The sequence below is a fragment of the Phocoena phocoena genome, chromosome 6 (assembly GCF_963924675.1).
Source record: "Phocoena phocoena chromosome 6, mPhoPho1.1, whole genome shotgun sequence".
NCBI lineage: Eukaryota > Metazoa > Chordata > Mammalia > Artiodactyla > Phocoenidae > Phocoena > Phocoena phocoena.
Genome location: NC_089224.1, coordinates 2677380 through 2695352, shown reverse-complemented (window position 1 = coordinate 2695352; position 17973 = coordinate 2677380). Strand labels below are relative to the sequence as shown.

Below are 17973 nucleotides of genomic sequence, written 5' to 3'. Positions count from 1 at the left end.
ATGTGGCAAATGGAGGTGGAGGCTTAAGAAAGTGATCAGATCAAAATGCCCCGGCAGAGTGCTGTCCACACAGAAATATTAAAGGAAAGAGCGAGTAAAGTGATGGGCTTTTGTGGGATTATGGCATTCACAGCCCCTTCTGCTGTTGCCTTGGAAAAATAACCTTGTAATATTCATCTTGGATGTTTGTTATATTGAAGTGGAAACATTTCAAGGGATGATCAAGTCGTATTTGAGTGGTAATCCAACCCAGAGATTCTGAGAACAGCACTTAAGACTTATTCACTGTTAAAGAATCAGTATTTTAATGAAATGCTGTTACATCCAGAGAGATATTTCACTTTGTGGGGGGTAGGGAAAAGCCAACACGTATTTTGTGTACAAGGAACATTTAAACAATCTTTTCCTAAACCATTTTGCTACTTGTTACTCTGTGTGCAGTGCTTAGTGCTTCCTATCTGGTTATTTCTTTGGGCCTCAGTTCTTTCTGGAAAGTTTTTGAAAGTCAAGTTGCAGCCAGCCAGAGTTTATGCCAATTGAAATTCAGCTAAACTATTAAATTATACACATTTTATGACTTTCCTGTGACAAGCATATCTTCTAGATGTTCTTTTTAGTAGGTCTTTGAATCTTTTTTTACTTAATGGAGCAGTAAGAAACGCATGAAGGAATTTGAATTTAGAGAGGCTGTCTTGCATGTGTATCTGGGCACTGGCATTTAGCGTCTGTAAAATCAATTGGCAGTGAATGTTTTATTTACCTCTTAGGATCTCAGCTAGATCATCAAGCAGCGCTTTGCCAGATATATTGGAATACAGTCGATGGTACGGAAATGGAGTGGAAAGCAGTGAATCAGAAATATTTGTGTGCCGGTCTCATGAGGATTTTAATGCCCTGTAAAATACCTGTGTATATAATGGGGAAGCAAACATTATTGGAAAAGTAGAACCGGCACACTGGCATCGTTACTCTCTTGTACATGAGCAAAATAGTCACTGTTTACCAAAACGTTATCAAACCTCAAATTGCCTACACTGCCCAGCTCTTTGCCGAGGCCTGAGTGGCAGCTGCAGATCGAGGCTGGCCGCAGTGCCGGGTTCTCTGCAGCCTCTTGGCTTCGGAGCCTCCCTTTCATGTGTAGCCAAGTGAAATGTGAGCTCTGCAGATACCACAGCCCTGGCCAGGCAGCAGTTTGGAAAGGCTGCCGAGGGCCCGGAGGCCAGGGGCCGGGTGAGGCCACGACTCCCAGGCCTTTGCAGGGCAGTGACCGAGGGGCTCTGAGGTTCCAGGCACGTTTCCCTGCGAGACCAGGCCTGGGCTCTCAGGCGGTGGTTTTGGCTTCATCCTTCAGACGCTGCGTGAGGAATATGCAGTCATTATTGCTCTTCAGTCACTTAACCGTTTCTCCTTCACCTTCCACAATCTGTGTGGCGATCAGTCTTTTAAAAGATCAGTGCACTTCGCTGGATTTGAAATCAGGGTGGGGTTCGTCTTATTTCATACAGGAAGCCTTCTTTGGGAAAGTCTGACACAACTGGCTTTTCAGCCTCTTGGAATTTAATTGGAAAAGCACAGCAGAGAAGGACAGGGCCGGGTGCCCGGGTGTCCGCTGGTGGGTTAGGTGGCCCTTGACCTCAGGATTGCTTCTCTGTGGCTCCCGGTCACTGGGAGAACCCGATTCACAAATCAGTGTGAGTTGGTGCGTTTCCGGTGGCAGTCAGGGATGTAACCGGGCTGACCGTAACACACATCACTGTTCCCTGAAGTTTTATTCTTGCTGCTCATGTGTTAAGAATGTTGGATGATTTTAGGAACACAGTAGAATCGCTTTGATGGGAATGTTAGTAAGTCCGTCAGGCCGCCGGTGCGTGGAAATGATCTACGGAGAAATACATTCCTTCCCTCCCACACCAGCACATGAGAAAAGAGCCGTCCTGTGGGTCACTGGGGAGCTGACAGGTCTCCCCAGGGAGCAGTCCAAGCGGTCCTGAGTGCCGGATCTGGGTCTCGGTGCTGCGTTTGGCTGGCCAAACAGAGCTAATCGAGGTGGGGAGAAAACCGAGAGGACAGGCCATGATGGTGCACAGAGCTCTCCGTCACCGAGCCAGTAATAGGATCTTCAGTTAATTCACACAGCCTTCCAGCTCCCTGCACTGGCCCTGCCAGGGTGAGATACAGCCTCGCACAGAACGCCACCCCCTACTAGACAGGGCGTGTCGGTGCGTCTGTAATTTCTTCTGTTCACCCAGAAGATGAAAACAAACGTGTGCTTCAGAAATGCCCCCCGTGAAGTCCCGACGCCTCCCTAGGAGGAGCAGGCTTTGGGTTGCTGCACGGTGAGTGTGCTCTGGAAATGCTGACCGGCCCTTCCTGCTGGGCGGTGCCAGTGATGGCGCTTCTGCCCACTGGCCGCTTGCAGTGGTTTACACGCTTTACTTCTCTTGGTCCTCGTGGCACCCTGAAGGTGAAATTAGGCCCGGAGAGGCTCACCTGCTCAGGATCACACAGCAGGTGAGCAGCTGGGCTGGGATCCCGGCTGCAGGGCTGCCAGTCATGTCGCGATGGCTGTGTTCCGAGCGCCGGTTCGCTCCGGGATTGTCACTCCTCCGGCTCCGTCGCTCAGAGCGCTGTTTACTGCTTGTTTATTTACTGTCATTTCCTCCAGTGTGTCTGTCTTAGGAAGTATTGTTGAACTGTGACTCCCAGACTTCCAGAAACACACGGTAAAGTAGAGGACATGGCGAGGCCCTTCTGTGAGGGGGGACGGGACCTATGACCCTTCCCTGAAGCCAGCACAGCAGGACTGCGACCCGGGTTCAAAGAACTGGGCGGGGCTTCCCTGGTGGCGCAGTGGCTGAGAGTCCGCCTGCCGATGCAGGGGACGCGGGTTCGTGCCCCGGTCCGGGAGGATCCCACGTGCTGCGGAGCGGCTGGGCCCGTGAGCCATGGCCGCTGAGCCTGCGCGTCCGGAGCCTGTGCTCCGCAACGGGAGAGGCCGCAACAGTGAGAGGCCCGCGTACCGCAAAAAAAAAAAAAAAAAAAAAAAAAGCCAAAGAAAGGACCGGGCGGCATCAGCGTCCCGCAGGGGAAACTGAAGGGCGCATTGGAGTAGTCGACGGGGTTCGGTCAGGCCTGGGTGGCGGGGGTCGTGTCGTTAGAAGCAGGGTCCGAAGGTCAGAGGGCCTTTGCAGGGTCCAAGGACTTCTGGAAGGCTGGGCTCCGGTGTCTTCCGGAGCAGCTCCTGTTAAGCAAACCCAGCAGGCCACAGGCGAGGCTGGCCAGGCCCCCCGCCCGCAGCGGTCGACAGCAGCAGCCGGCTCTTCCTCTGACGCCAAGCAAGAATACCTCACCAAGCAAAGTTGGGCCAGACGCTGAATCTCTGACTGGAAGCTAAACTAATTATGCAAAAGTATGTTAGGAAGTTCTGTTGTCGTCAGGGTTTGATCCACTTTTTTGGAGGGGGCGGGGGCAGGGAGAGACTTTAAAATAGCTTAAAAAAAAAAAAACCATCGCCGTCCCCCTGCCTGCCCGCCCCCTGCCCATTTTCTCTCCCCCCCACCCCCACCCCCCGGCTGGACTCGCCCTCCTGGCAGGGTTCTTCCCGCCTGGCGCTGCCTGAAGGACACAGCAGTTGAGACGCTTCAGCCTGTCACTCGGGGCCCCTGTAAGCTGCCTGCCCACCTGTGTGCACTCACACACCTGCTCCCTCCTGAGCATCGTGTTCTCCGTCAAGCCGGTCCCTCTGCCCCGTGTGCTCCTTGCCTTTGGGGGTGCTGCCCCCAGCGCCCCTGCTTTTCTTTCTTTCTTCTTTTCCAGCTTTCCTGCTGGCTCCTCTTGTCTCCTTGAAGATGTGGCTCGTGGGTCCCTTCCTCCAGAAAGTGTTTCCATTTCCCACCCACTCCACCCCAAGACCTCTGCCCTCTGCTGCTGACACAGCTCGGTCCCTGCGTCCCCGGGTCACTCAGTCCCTGCCCTCTGGCCTAACGACTTCTAGAGCCTTGTCTCTTAAGGGGAACGGCTGTGCCTGTCCCTCTTTCAGTCCTCAGCACTTGCACACCACCTGGGAAAAAGGGAAAGCTTGATAAATGTTTTCTGGATGATGAATAAATGAGTCAGTACGGAAAAAGCAGGAGCTCAGGAATCTCCTTCAGTGAATTACTTCGGGTGTTTGACGTGCCGTTTATCCTCGGAATCAAGGGTAGGCAGCCGTGACCCGGAGAGGCCAGAAGTCATCTTAAAGTGACACCTAATGCTCAGGAAGGGCACCTCCAGTGCCACCGGAGAGGGAGTATCGTATCCAGTCCATTTGGTGATTAGATTGCCTGGGGGCACACGCACGTGTTAAAGCCGTCACTTAAAACCATAATGCAGTGTGGTCACATCCAAAACCCCGTCTGTTAGCATCTCAGCCTGACGGTGCTCTCTAGGCAGGAAAGAGCAAAGGGGGAGCGGTCGTATGTAGGTTGTAAAGGCTCTGTGTGCATGATCACGGGTTATGGCCTCTGAGTGGCCGTTCCAGACCCCGGCACAGAGTTGGCCCCAGCTCATCCCTGAGTCCACGATGGAGAAAGAGCTGCTGCCCACAGTGAATGCCGTGGGAAACGTTTTCCCCAAAAGCCAAACTCCGATGCTTATCTGTCAAGCGTAAGAGCAGTTAGTAAATGAATGAATTGTTCTAAGTTTTTCCTCCTCTTCTTTTTTTTTTTCGGTGCTTACCATTTATCCTGCCGAGTAAAGTAGTTAATAGCGGAAATTAAGTTTTTTATGAGTTTTTGAGTTTTACGCCAGGAAGCCAGACACAGCAGCACTTCCATGTATTAAAAACCCCAAATAAGGCAAAAGCCCCACTAACTTAACCTTAGGAACAGAATGCCAGCTCCGGGGCCGGGGATGGTCTCCTGTTTGTTTTGTTTGCTCTTGGTGACACATACGTATACAGTTTTTGTTTATTTTTGTCGGTACGCGGGCCTCTCACTGCTGTGGCCTCTCCCGTTGCGGAGCACAGGCTCCGGACGCGCAGGCTCAGCGGCCACGGCTCACAGGCCCAGCCACTCCGCGGCACGTGGGATCTTCCCAGACCGGGGCACGAACCCGTGTCCCCTGCATCGGCAGGCGGACTCTCAACCACTGCACCACCAGGGAAGCCCCGTATACAGTTTTTTAAATGTGAGGTTTTCTTTGTAGGGCGAAGTGTGGAGTTGACCTTGACTGAACAACCATGATAATACAGTTGGATTTTCAGACATTTGGGGACCATTCTTTCATTAAAACTCTTCTCTTTCCTTTAGGGAATACCTCAGTTACCATGTGCCAAAGCATTATACAACTACGAAGGCAAAGAGCCCGGGGACCTTAAATTCAGCAAAGGTGACATCATCATTTTGCGACGACAAGTGGATGAAAATTGGTACCACGGGGAGGTCAACGGGGTCCATGGCTTCTTTCCCACCAACTTTGTGCAGATCATCAAACCGTTACCTCAGCCCCCGCCTCAGTGCAAAGCACTTTATGACTTTGAAGTTAAAGACAAGGAAGCCGACAAAGACTGCCTTCCGTTTGCAAAGGTAAAGTGAGAACAGCATCTCCTTCTCTGTACCTGGCTGCATGGACTATGGCTTCTGTTTCCTTGTGCAAAAACATATGATAGTTTCATGTGAACTATCTCACTGTGCTTCTAAAAATATCTGGAAGCAGGCTTCTCAGAGTCACAAAGACAGTAATTTTGTGCACAGACTGTTCTCTGTGAAAGATAATTTTGGTTGATGTGCTGTGTGGTATCATTTTCGTATTTAGGGCCTAAATGTAATTCTGAGCTACGTTTCGGGGTGTGTGTGCGCCACTCGGGGATTTTAATTCCCTGAATTACGGATAACAAAGTGAAACATCATTACTTCCTTATTTTATATGAAAATTTCTTTGCTGCAAAGCACACAAGACTATATCTACTGAATTGATAAAATGCTTTGGGATTTTGAGCAGAATGTTCTGTTTTTTTGGTAAAGAAAAACAGTAGGGTGTGCACTTAAATGGGTATTTGGTGTATTATCAGAGAAAAAGTGAAAAGAACCTGAAAATTTATCTGGACCGGGGGTTCAGGGGGCCTGGGTGGGATTTGAGGTTGCAATTTGTGGGTCTAAACAAATTCAGCCGTCAGCCCCTCGGTGGAGGGGCTGGTAGTTTACAGCTGTCTGGTCTGATGGGGGATGCCAAGCTGACGGGTAATTACCATTCAGTTCATCAGCTTCTTCCATTCACAAGCTGAAGACACGTCATGGAACTTTTACTCATGTACTCTTACGACTTGAGTCCCATATTGAAAAGAAAATTAGGCGGCGAGCTTCCTGGGATGAGGTAGAGTAACGTTCATTGTTTCTTCAGGATGACGTTCTGACTGTGATCCGCAGAGTGGACGAAAACTGGGCTGAAGGCATGCTGGCAGACAAAATAGGCATATTTCCAATTTCGTACGTTGAGGTAAGTCAGTCTGTAGAAACGTCAGTTCTGTTAGTGTTCTGCTTAGTCAGTCTTCAGTGTGCAATTTGAGTATTCAGAAATCCTCAGGATCTCTTCTCAGTATGTACCTGCATCGCATCATTGTTGCACACCTTGAACTGATACAGTGTTACATGTCCATTATGTCTCAATAAACCTAGGGGGAGAAAGAGAAAGACGAAAACCTAATCGATTAATAAAAAAAAAAAAGCCCTCATAGCACAAAGCCCCAGGAACGCACCTGTTCTAAATCCTGGGATGGAATTCCTCTACCCTGCCCTACAATTCCTGAGGACCAGGAGACTGTGAAACGTTTGAACTCTGAACTTTGTCCCCTGCTAAGAGCATCGGTGTGTCTGTTGAGTGGGACCCTGGGCTCCCTGCCGGTCCCTGTGCTGTCTGCAGCCACTCTTTTCTGTCGGCAGCTGTGTGGTCAGAGGCTGGTGAAGGTCCCGCCTAAGGTGAGAGATGCGTGTTTCTGTCTGTTTACGCGTTCTTCCACGTGCCCCACGTCTCAGAACTGCGACAGTGATTTGTACGGTAGCCTCCAGAAAACGTTAAATAAGCAATGAACCGCCTTCACCCATCCCAGCAATAACTAGCCACGCTGCCCCCTTTAACCAGCTTTACTCGGAAAGGCATGGCCAACCCGATTCAGCGAAGTCTTCAGCGAAGACTTTTTAGGAATATGTGTAAAGTAACATGTATTATTTTAAAGAATAACACAAATTAAGAATGAACTAGGAAGTTACATTCAGCCTTATTACATCATATATCATGAACTTTTTTTTTTTTACATCTTTATTGGAGTATAATTGCTTTACAATGGTGTGTTAGTTTCTGCTTTATAACAAAGTGAATCAGTTATACCTATCATAAACTTTCATGTCCTTTAGTCATGAGACTTTCATGTCAAAAACAAAATTTGAAGGGATTTTCAAAGAACGAAAGACCAGCCCAAACAACCGTACAAGGTTAGCTGAGGTCACAGAAGGCTTCTGGGAAGAAGCGATTTCTTAGTGATGTCTGTGTCCTGGGTAAATGCGCATGGAAAAGGTGCATTGTTATGGCACAAAGGACACCCATGCCGCACAACCAGCGTGTGCACAGGCCAGAAAGGAAGAGACAGCACAGATCGGGAAATTGAAAGTAATTCTCTTGTTTGAGATGTCAAAGCATGTATCTCAAGATGTAAAAAAAGAAAACCCACGCCACTTGTGTTCCCGTCTTTTCATCTGAGGCATTTATTTTGGCGTGGTTCTGAGGACAAAAGTGACAAATTGTGTCATTGTAGCCAGCATTCAGTCTCCCCACAGACTGTGAGATGGCCAACGTTTTCCTAGTAGAACTCCCCTGGACTACCGTGAATCTGTGGAAAGGTAATTCAGACCACGTAAAAGCCTTGAAGTTTATCCGTATCCTTCAGGTGTTCCTGTTTATTAAAATATTTTTTCCTCCTTTGAAAGTAAACAGTAGAAAAAAAATTCTTAGCTCTCAGGTAATCCTTCCTGCACATTATTTACATATTATAACTGCGGTCACAAAAAGTTACACGCGTTCCCTAGCATCTGAATCGTTACAGTGAGGCGTGTGGGTACCGCAAGCTTAGTCGTGAGAGCCTGTCTTTGCTCGCTGGGTATTAGCGATCCTACTTGCTAGCACTTGGCGTGTGAGGTGTGGAAGAGGATTGCTGTGCTTTTGTTACTGGGCAGGTGTAGAATTGCGTGATAGGCATAAAAGATCCACCCACGGCAAACCCAGAGTCACCGAGAGTCACTTGAGTCATGAGGATTATTTACTCTGACTTCGGTTGGAAAGATAAACTTCTGCCCAAGTGGAAAATACTTTCATTCTTCTGCCTCTTTTCTTTCGCAAGAGTATTTTCCTCATTTGAACCACAGTTTTGCCAGTTGAGACGAGGTGAACAAATCATCTCTCCCGGGGAGACCGTGAGCTTCCCTTGGATGTCAGGCCATAGGATGGAAGTTTCTGGCACCTGGGGATTAGCATGGGGATTCAGCCTTTAGGGGACGAAGGGGTGGCAGATTTCAGTAGCAACCTACCGAAATTCAGCCGTTCATGTAAAGCGTAGACTGTCTTACAGGGCAGCCTCACGTGGAGTGAAGCCAGCTAACCATGGGAATCAAAAACTGGGGCTTTTTCCTGAATCATGTCTTTCTCTTGCTCTGTAAACCCGTTTAGGGTCCAGACCATACCTCACTGTAAAAACAGACTGTGTTACAAAAATCCACTTGCAAGTTATTTTCTTATACCTTGTAGATAGACATTTAGGTTTCCACCAGTGTTAGGTGCTTTTGCTTTTTTTTTTTTTTTTTTTTTTTTGCGGTACGCGGGCCTCTCACTGTTGTGGCCTCTCCCGTTGCGGAGCGCAGGCTCAGCGGCCATGGCTCACGGGCCCAGCCGCTCCGTGGCACGTGGGATCCTCCCGGACCGGGGCACGAACCCGCGTCCCCTGCATCGGCAGGCGGACTCTCAACCACTGCGCCACCAGGGAAGCCCCGCTTTTGCTTTTTTTCATGGTGCTGCTCCCCCAGACTGTTACCCCCCAAGGTGTGAGAAGGTTGTGTGTGATGGTGTGTCTCAGAGGGCCTGGCCCTGCTGTGTCCTGTGCACCATGGTTTGGAGCTCAGATCGGACTGTGACCCAGAGGATAGCAGTGGTCCTATAAGAGAATCTCAGCGCCACATCTTGTGAGGAAGTGAGTTCAGAACTGAGTCTGCAGAGTGGCATCTGGGCTTGTCACAGCGGAAGCTGGAACCCCGACTCCTGCTGGGTGGCTGGTTCGTGGAGATGCCCGTGGAACTTGCCTGGGGCAGAAACTCTGAGCAGGATGGGCTAGGGGGTGGGATGCAGGCCTGGAGCAGGACCTCTGGGGTCGAGTTGGGAGCTGAGTGTCAGTGGTGGCTGAGCAGAGAGCTGAGTCGGGGGACCCAGGGCATGAGAGGCAGTGGTGGGGTGCTGTGCCCTTCCCATCCCTGCTCCCCACCTCCCTTCCGCCTTCCCCTCCAGCACCAGGACTGTGCACCGGGCTCCCTATCTGTATCACAGGAGGTGAGAAAACGGTGACCTGCTGACACATGACCTCCGATTAAAGTACCAGATTTCTTCAGAGTTTGAGCAGAGAAGGAGAGTCTGGCTGGGGGTGACTAGGGAGAGAACGGCCGCGTGAATGTCCTTGAATTCTGCCCCTCGGGTCTCTGTAAAGATGAGGGGTCTCCTGCCTTGATCACCAAGTGTCCCCCGGACACTCTCCCATCAGAGCCCCGAGGCTGTGGGTTCTATTCTGTAGGGAAGATAGATGTTTCTTGGAGAAACCCAGGGGACTCTTGGAGACACCGTGTCAGGATATGTGCAAAAGGGTGTATTTGTCAAGGAGTGAGTGCGCTTTTAAAAAGGAATCAGTAGCTTGCTATTTTTTTTTGTTCAGAAATATCGGGCTTCTCCAAAACCGAACGATTTTAACACCCTCATTAATTCAGAGCTGACTCATTCACATTTCCTGGTCATTGGGACAAAGATGACATAATTCCTAGCAAGCCCAAAGTTTGAATGAAGTAAGCGTTGAATATGGCATTTTGGATGAATTTCAAACATTGTTGTGTATTGTAGGCTTATGAGCTCTATACATTTTTATTAAATGTGTCGTACAATATTTTGATTCTCAGTCATTCATATAAACTATCACCCAGTTTTTTCAACAAAAAAAATTGTTTAGCAACTCTGCTGCAGATAGAATGTGAAAGTGAGCACTCGTGTGCAGGTGGCGTGAGGTGGGCGTGGCCTGGTAGGCAGCTGTCTCGCTCTGTAGTTAACTGCCGGAAGGAAGGGCTGCATCCTCGGCTTAGATCGCTGCCCCGATGTCACCTCTGTGGGCACACCTGCCCTCACCACCTCGTCTAAAGAGGTTCTTCCTCTTCCACCTGCTTTGCCTCACCCACCAGGTGCTGTGATCCTGGAAAACCTTGGGCTCGGAGCCCAGACGGCCTGGATTCCAGTCTTGGCTGGATCGGTGATTGTGGCGTGACTGGTCTCCTCATGTGTAAAATAGTAGAGCCCTCAGGGTGAGGGTCGTCCAGTGGTGCTGTGCGCTGCCTGCAACTAGTGAGAGGTGTGTAGTGGGGACTATGGCCGTCACCACCGCTGTCATCGTAATCACTCCACCGCATCTTGTCACCTGTAGTTGTCTCGTCTGTGGATGTTACTGTCTCCCAGTGTCTGCCCTGCACGGAACGTGAGCTCCCAGGGTCAGCATCTTGTCTGGTTCACCCGCTCTCCCGAGGTCCCCGCGTGTCACCTCCCCCTGGTTGACCCTCAGTAAACATGGGTTGAATGAATGAGTGAGCAACCCAAGGACCTTCTGAGCCGACATCAGGAATGAACTGGTTTCAGATGTGGCCAACTTTGACATTTTCCAGCCAGAACGCCCAGCATTCGCTCCCCAGCCATGTATTTTCTCATCAGTTTATCTTGGTGATACATCCGGACCCCACCATCCTCAAAGCACAAGGTCTCTCCGGTGACTTTAGGGAGATTGTTTTTTAATGAAGCTGGGTGAATCTTTGGTGATGCCTAGTTTAGAATTTTCCAGACTAAAATAACGGTGGCCGTACTCTGTGGATTAGATCCTGGAGCCTCTGCGGGTTATCTCCTTGATACGTTCTGACGTGAGTTTTCACCTGCTGGACACTATTCCTTTGGCTCGCTTTGAGCAGACGTAGGGTGGCCTAATTGTTAAGGATACTCATTCTTCTAAAATAACTTTATGGAGTTATCAGTGACATATAATAAGCTGTACATATTTAAAGTGCGAAGAGGTTTGCTGTTTTCAACTTTCAGAATCAGACAAATCTTGGGAGGTATTTCTGTGCCCGGGGAGCAGAGCGGTGTCATCAGCTTTCACTGTGGAAAGTCACGTGTTTGGGTCTCCCGGGGCACCAGCAGCCTTCAGCGGGGTGGTAGCTTCCTTTTCTGTGGACATGGGGACTTGGGAGATGTCATCTGTGTTTCAGGGAATCACAGGTGCAGGTTTAGGTATCGGGTTTGAAGTTGCCAAGGTGCCCCTTGAAGGAGCTAAGAAGAGCGTTGTTCACTTTACTTCTTAGAGTCTTTGTGCTAACAGCGGTCCCTAAGCTTTTCGGCACCGGGGACTGGTTTCGTGGAAGACGGTTTTTCCATGGACTGGCGGTGGGGTGGGAATTGTTTGGGGATGGTTCAAGCACATTACATTTATTGTGTCCTTTATTCCTGTTATTATTACATTGTAATATATGGTGAAATAGTTATACAACTCACCATCATGCAGAATCAGTGGGAGCCCTGAGCTTGTTGTCACTTGCCACTCACTGAGAAGGTTTTGACCTGAGTCTGCAGTGGATTTATGATGGTCTCTGTGCCGTCAGACCTCTCTGCTAAGGATCATCTGTATTTGCAGCCGCTCCCCAGCACTAGCATCACCGCCTCGGCTCCTCCTCAGATCACCAGGCATTAGATTCTCATAAGGAGCACGCAGCCTACATCCCCCGCGTGCACGGCTCACAGTAGGGTTCGCGCTCCTGTGAGAATCTAATGCCGCCGCTGATCTGACAGGAGGCGGAGCTCAGGCGGTGACGTGAGCAATGGGGAGCGGCTGTAAATACAGACGGAGCTTCGCTTACTGGCCCGCCGCTCACCTTCTGCCGTGCATTCAGCCAGTTGGGGACCCCTGCTCTGGAGAGTAATGAGAACCGAGGATCAAAATCGTCGTCTTTGATCTCTTAATCAGAGAGAGCTGATTGAACAATGTAAAAAGATACTCTGTCATTCGTATTTTGGGATGTATTCTTTTCCTTTTAAATGCAAAAGTGAAATGTTCAATTCACTGAAATCTTTTCTTTTTAAACGAGAAATGTAGGAAAATTGGAGGCCAGTTGGAAAGAGAATTATGATATTGCTTGGCTTCCAGATGCTCCTTCAATTCTGAAGTGAAGTAATTTTTATAAAATACATTTACAGAAATGGTTGGGGAGTCAGGAAGGCAGTTGGTTGCCGCACTAACTTTCTCCCTCCATTTTTGAGGTAAATTAATTTCTATAAATGAAATCTAGAGTTGCTGTTGAGGAACTGGTGAGGGAGGTAAATTAATTTCTATAAATGAAATCCAGAGTTGCTGTTGAGGAACTGGTGAGGGAGGTAAATTAATTTCTATAAATGAAATCCAGAGTTGCTGTTGAGGAACTGGTGAGGGAGGTAAATTAATTTCTATAAATGAAATCCAGAGTTGCTGTTGAGGAACCGATGACGGAGACTTAACCCGTGCCCAGTGTAATACATTCGTTCACCTCCAAGTCTACACCGGCCCTGCTTTGAGTAGGGCTTTCAGCCCCATGGGCTCTGTCCCGCGCTGCGGGTCCTCGTGTCCTCTGAGAGCTGTCAGCTTGGTGCAAGTGATAGTTGCATTTTGTTTTGCCACAATGACGGAAGGGGAGAGGATCTCTGGATTCCGAATTTCTCAGGGCAGAGGCAGGTCTCTGGACTCCAGGAAAAACCCCTGCTCGCTGCAGACAGCTTGAGGCAACCTGGCCAGACCCAATCGGAAAAAGAGCCCTGTAAATTAGGTAAGGATTTATTTAGGGCAGTTTGCACCCCATCTGTTATGCAGCAGCCTCTTTCCAATTTAAGAGTTTCCTTTTGTTTTCCATCAGGAAAACACTCTGGGAGCTGAGATTCCAAAGATGGGTTAATGTTTATGGACTTCTCGCTTCATGAGCAGGCAGTTTCCAGCACTCTGGGTAGTTTCATAGAACATAAACCTGCAGGCGTCCCGTGGAGCCTGGAGCAGAGGCCAAGGGTAATGACTAGTTGGTGTCTAATGTCCGCAGCGCTTTCCCCTAGGAGTCCTCAAATTCTTTAGCCTGGCCGCATTCCCCTGGGCCCTCACTAAGTTGGTCTGATGATTGTTCCTGGAAAATTCCATACCTGGGAATTTCCCATACCTTTACAGCTCATCGGGAATGTTTCCTGGTCCATGTGTCTGTGGAGAGCTCACCCTTTCTTCAGGGTCCTGACGAAAACTATCATTTCTCATGAAGCCATTCTTCCCTGATTCTCCTTTGCAGAAACAAAACAGAGCAACCCTCTCCTTGTGTCAAACTTCCCTCGTATGCAGCTTGCCCATTATCTTAAAGCCCGGCGCGTGCCAAGAGTGTAGTTATGTGTGTACAGGATTCAGTGTTTTCCTGGGGGCCACATCGTAGATAAAAAAACATTTTTAATGATTTTATTTCTGTGGTATGATCACATTCCCGAAGAGTTGGAAAGGAAAGAAAGAACTTAGGCCCATCACATGTAATTTTGGTAAATATCCTTCCATTCTTTTTCCCTGTGCTTTATTTAATGAGACCACACATATGATTTTGCCTTTCTCTACACTATTATAGTGCCGCTAACCATCAGTTTTTGTGACTGCATAATAAACGTTTTAGGGGCTAAACTGTAATTTAGTTAATTATTTTTCCATTTTTTAAACAAGTGTCTCGTTTAGGGACACCCAGCCAGTAATTGAGAGGTGAATTGTGGTCTTTCTCAGACAGCCTGTGTCTGCCCTAGACCCCTGCCCTGCAGTTGCCTCTGAGGATATGTGATGATGGCTAGTCTTCCTAAGGTTGGTACAGAATCACTGTTATTACCAAGCTTCGCTTAAGAAGTGTTTAGTTCATTTTGATTTTTCATCAAGACTAGTGACAACTTTTCAGGTTTGAACACGCAGAAGGTTAATTTTCAGAAATGATGAACCGTTCAACAATTTCAAAGAACTGAGGTTGCCTTTTTTAAGAAAAAAATCACACATTCGTTAAAACCACAATATTTTAAGGTCTTAAATTTTATTATTTGAAATTTTTATCACATTGCTTTATACACCCTAAATTTGGTAGTAACTAAGGTTTTTTAAAGAAGTGAAGTAGGGACTTCCCTGGTGGCGCAGTGGTTGAGAATCTGCCCGCCAATGTAGGGGACAGGGGTTCGATCCCTGGTCCGGGAAGATCCCACATGCCGTGGAGCAACTAAGCCCATGAGCCATAACTGCTGAGCCCGCGTGTCACAACTACTGAAGCCCGTGCTCCACAACAGAGAGAAGTCACCGTAATGAGAAGCCCGCGCACCAGAATGAAGAGTAACCCCCGCTCGCTGCAACTAGAGAAAGTCTGCGCACAGCAACGAAGACCCAATGCAGCCCCCCCCACCCCCCCCCAAAATAAAAGCAGAGAAGTAGCTGCAGTTTAAGTAAGCAAGGGTTGTCTTGTGTCCCGGAAGAGACAGAATGAGTGTCCTGCATATTTGTGTGCATCTGTGGCATCTTGATGAAGCTCCTGGGAAGAAGCTTCCCTGTAGTGAAGTAGACGTGTTTCAGGAAGGGTGTCGGGAGGTGGTGTGGAGCAGCGGCCCTGGTGACAGTGGAGTGGCCTGTCCCCCAGGCCTCTCGGGTGTGTGAGCAGGCATCTCTGCAGGCGGGAAGGGGGAAGAAGGTCCCAAACCCCTGTGTGGGGTCACCGCATGGCCTCTTCTATGCCGATTCCTTCCTGGAGGTCTCTCTGTTTCCCACCCGCTGCCCCCAACACTTTAGGTTCCAGGGGAGGGGGGGCGAAATACCGTTCACCGGTTTATTAACTGATTACATATCAACGTGGGATTTCTGTCCGTGTGTCCTGTCACATCAACAAATGCTTGCTTAGAATTTAATGGCAGTTCCATATTCTTAACCTCCTGAGATGGATGTGTGTATATTTCTTCCTGCATCTACTCACGAGGTCCTTGAAGATGGAATGTGTTGTTGATCGTATCCTTTAGGTTACCAGACGTTTCTTGTTTACTGTGTGTGTTTGGTGAGAGAGAAACACACCCCAAACCTGGTGTCTTGTCAGATCCAGGAGCACAGGGCAGTGAGCTGGCCCAGGTTTTAAGTCATCCACTGGGTGCTCTCCTGGGTACTGCGACTGATCTGTCGCTGCCGAGGTAGTGGTGGGCCTGCCCTTCAGCCTTGACCTTCGGGGTCCAGCTCCCCCCGCCCTCCCTGCGTGGTCACGGTTGGCGTCTCTGTCGTCCTGGGGTCAGGGCTGCCTCTCCGCACCTGCTCTCCCAGACAGGGCTGCATTCGCGCACCTTTGCTGGTTTCCATTTCCAGTGTTTGCTCGCCCAGGCTCCCCTTCCTGTTGGAGGAGGGTCAGCCTCTCGCCGTCCTCCTCGGGCTGTACGCTGTCTGCACGCCCCTCAGTGACGGTGCCACCTCCCTCCTCCCTCTCCTGCCAGAATCCCCAGGGTCACTCGCTGTCCCTGCGGTCATCGCCCTCCTAGCTGCCGGCCAGCTGCTGTCGTGCTTTACTCTCTCTGCGACGGGGACCCCTGCCATGATGCTCGCTTCTTCCTTTCCCTGCAAAAGCCCCCGGCCCCCGCCCCGCCCCCGCCCCCGGCCGGCCCCGGGGCCCCCCCCCCCCCCCACCCCTTCCTGGTCTCCTCCTAGCCGGCGGTCCTGGGCGCCGTCGCCCCCTCCTGGCCCTGCATGTTCTTCACGCTTCCTGCCCTGTCAGAGCCCACGGCTGGCATGGCCTTTAGGACTTCCACGCTTGGCTTGCAGGGTGCTTTCGTTTTAATTAGTTGTTCAGATGGAAAATCAGGAGATTTTACATAGGCTTAAATGTCTAGCTTTCCTTTAAAAAGGAATCAGCTGACACTGGTAGCAGCTGCAGAGAGAGAGAGAGGAGAGAGAGGAGAGAGAGAGAGGCGAGAGAGAGAGAGAGAGAGAGAGAGAGAGAGAGAGAGAGAGAGAGAGAGAGAGAGCGCGAGCGCGAGCAGAGAGAGAGAGATGGGAAGAGAGAGGGAGGGGGGGAGAGAGAGAGCGAAAGAGGAGAGAGGGAGAGAGAGAGGTGGGAAGAGAGAGGGAGAGAGAGAGAGATGGGAAGAGAGGGAGAGAGAGAGGGGGAGAGAGAGAGCGAAAGAGAGGGAGGGAGGGAGAGAGAGGGAGGGAGGGAGAGAGAGGGAGAGAGGAGAGAGAGAGAGATGGGAAGAGAGAGGGGGAGAGAGAGAGTGAAAGAAAGAGGAGAGAGGGAGAGAGGGAGAGAGAGAGAGATGGGAAGAGAGGGGGGAGAGAGAGAGTGAAAGAGAGGGAGAGGGAGAGAGAGATGGGAAGAGGGGGGAGAGAGAGAGCGAAAGAGAGAGGAGAGAGGGAGAGAGAGGAGAGAGAGAGGGGAGAGAGAGCGAAAGAGAGAAGAGAGAGAGGGAGAGAGAGAGATGGGAAGAGGGGGGAGAGAGAGAGCGAAAGAGAGAGAGAGGGGGGAGAGGAAGAGAGAGGGAGAGGGAGAGAGATGGGAAGAGGGGGGAGAGAGAGCGAAAGAGAGGGAGAGAGAGAGGGAGAGGGAGAGAGATGGGAAGAGAGGGGGGAGAGAGAGCGAAAGAGAGAGGAGAGAGGGAGAGGGAGAGAAATGGGAAGAGGGGGAGAGAGAGAGAGGAGAGAGAGGGAGAGGGAGGAGAGAGAGAGAGAGAGGAGGTGGGGGGAGAGGAGAGAGAGAGAGAGAGAGACCCTCCCTAGGTCGCTGAAGCGTCCACCATTGCTGCCGGCGTCCCCTGACCTCGCCTGCCCCAGCTCTGCAGACACATGACGGCACAGCCCCCGATTACTGCTAGAAACCCAGGCGCCGCTTCCCTGGACCTCTTCTCTCCCAAGCCGAGGGGATGTTTCTCTCTCCCTGCCCGGCACTGCGCCCCGCTTCTAACAGTCGCTCAGAGAAAGTAGGGGTGAGGGAAGGTGTCCCCGAGCTTTAGCTCCGGTCACCGTGGACCCGAGGTCTCGGCCTCTGCCGACTGTGAAGGGGGTCTTTCTGTTTGGTGTTGAGAAAAGGCATTTGTCCCTTGTATGGGCATAAGACTTTCTAGATCGCAAAGGCCAGCCTCATGTGACGTCTGAGAAACAGGAGACACGCACCCGCATCCCCCCAGGCAACGGGGCAAGTGAAGGGCAGGCTGAGCCTCGAGTGATGCTGAGAGTAAACCACATTCGTGTGGCGCATCGCAGGCGACAGGCGGTTTCCCCGTGCCCCCTGGTGCACAGGACAGAGGTTACCGTCCTGGTGTGTCAACCTGAAGCCAGGGCATTCGAATGGCCCCGCTGTTCCTCAGCCGGCCAGGATGGGGGCCTGAGACCACCTGGGCCTTTCACCTCCAGGCTCAATGGTCTTTTCCTCAGCTCCCCTGAAGCAAACTTCTTTCAGGCTTTCGATGACGTGCTCCCTCCCTTCATCCCTTACATTTCATAGTCAGAAACCTGGAAAAGAACATGCTAGCATATTTATTTTCCAGTCACCGGGGCCACCGGAGGGGAAGGTAAGGGACTGGTCAGCGAGGCAGGTCCTCCGAGCGTGGGGCTGGCAGTGCCGTGTTCCTGGCCAGCCCGAAGTTCGGGCGAAGTTCGGGCCCAGGACGCTGCAGAGGCGC

At 50.5% G+C, this 17973-nt stretch overlaps 1 protein-coding gene across 1 annotated transcript in view; it reads left to right on the top strand.

Moving 5' to 3' along the window:
• Window positions 1–17973, top strand: part of SH3RF1 (SH3 domain containing ring finger 1) — a 155871-nt gene that overhangs the window by 97786 nt on the left and 40112 nt on the right. The window contains exons 2-3 of the mRNA XM_065879441.1: window positions 5289–5564; window positions 6379–6474. Coding sequence (XP_065735513.1) covers window positions 5289–5564; window positions 6379–6474 — 372 coding nt within the window. The remainder of the gene's footprint in view (window positions 1–5288; window positions 5565–6378; window positions 6475–17973) is intronic.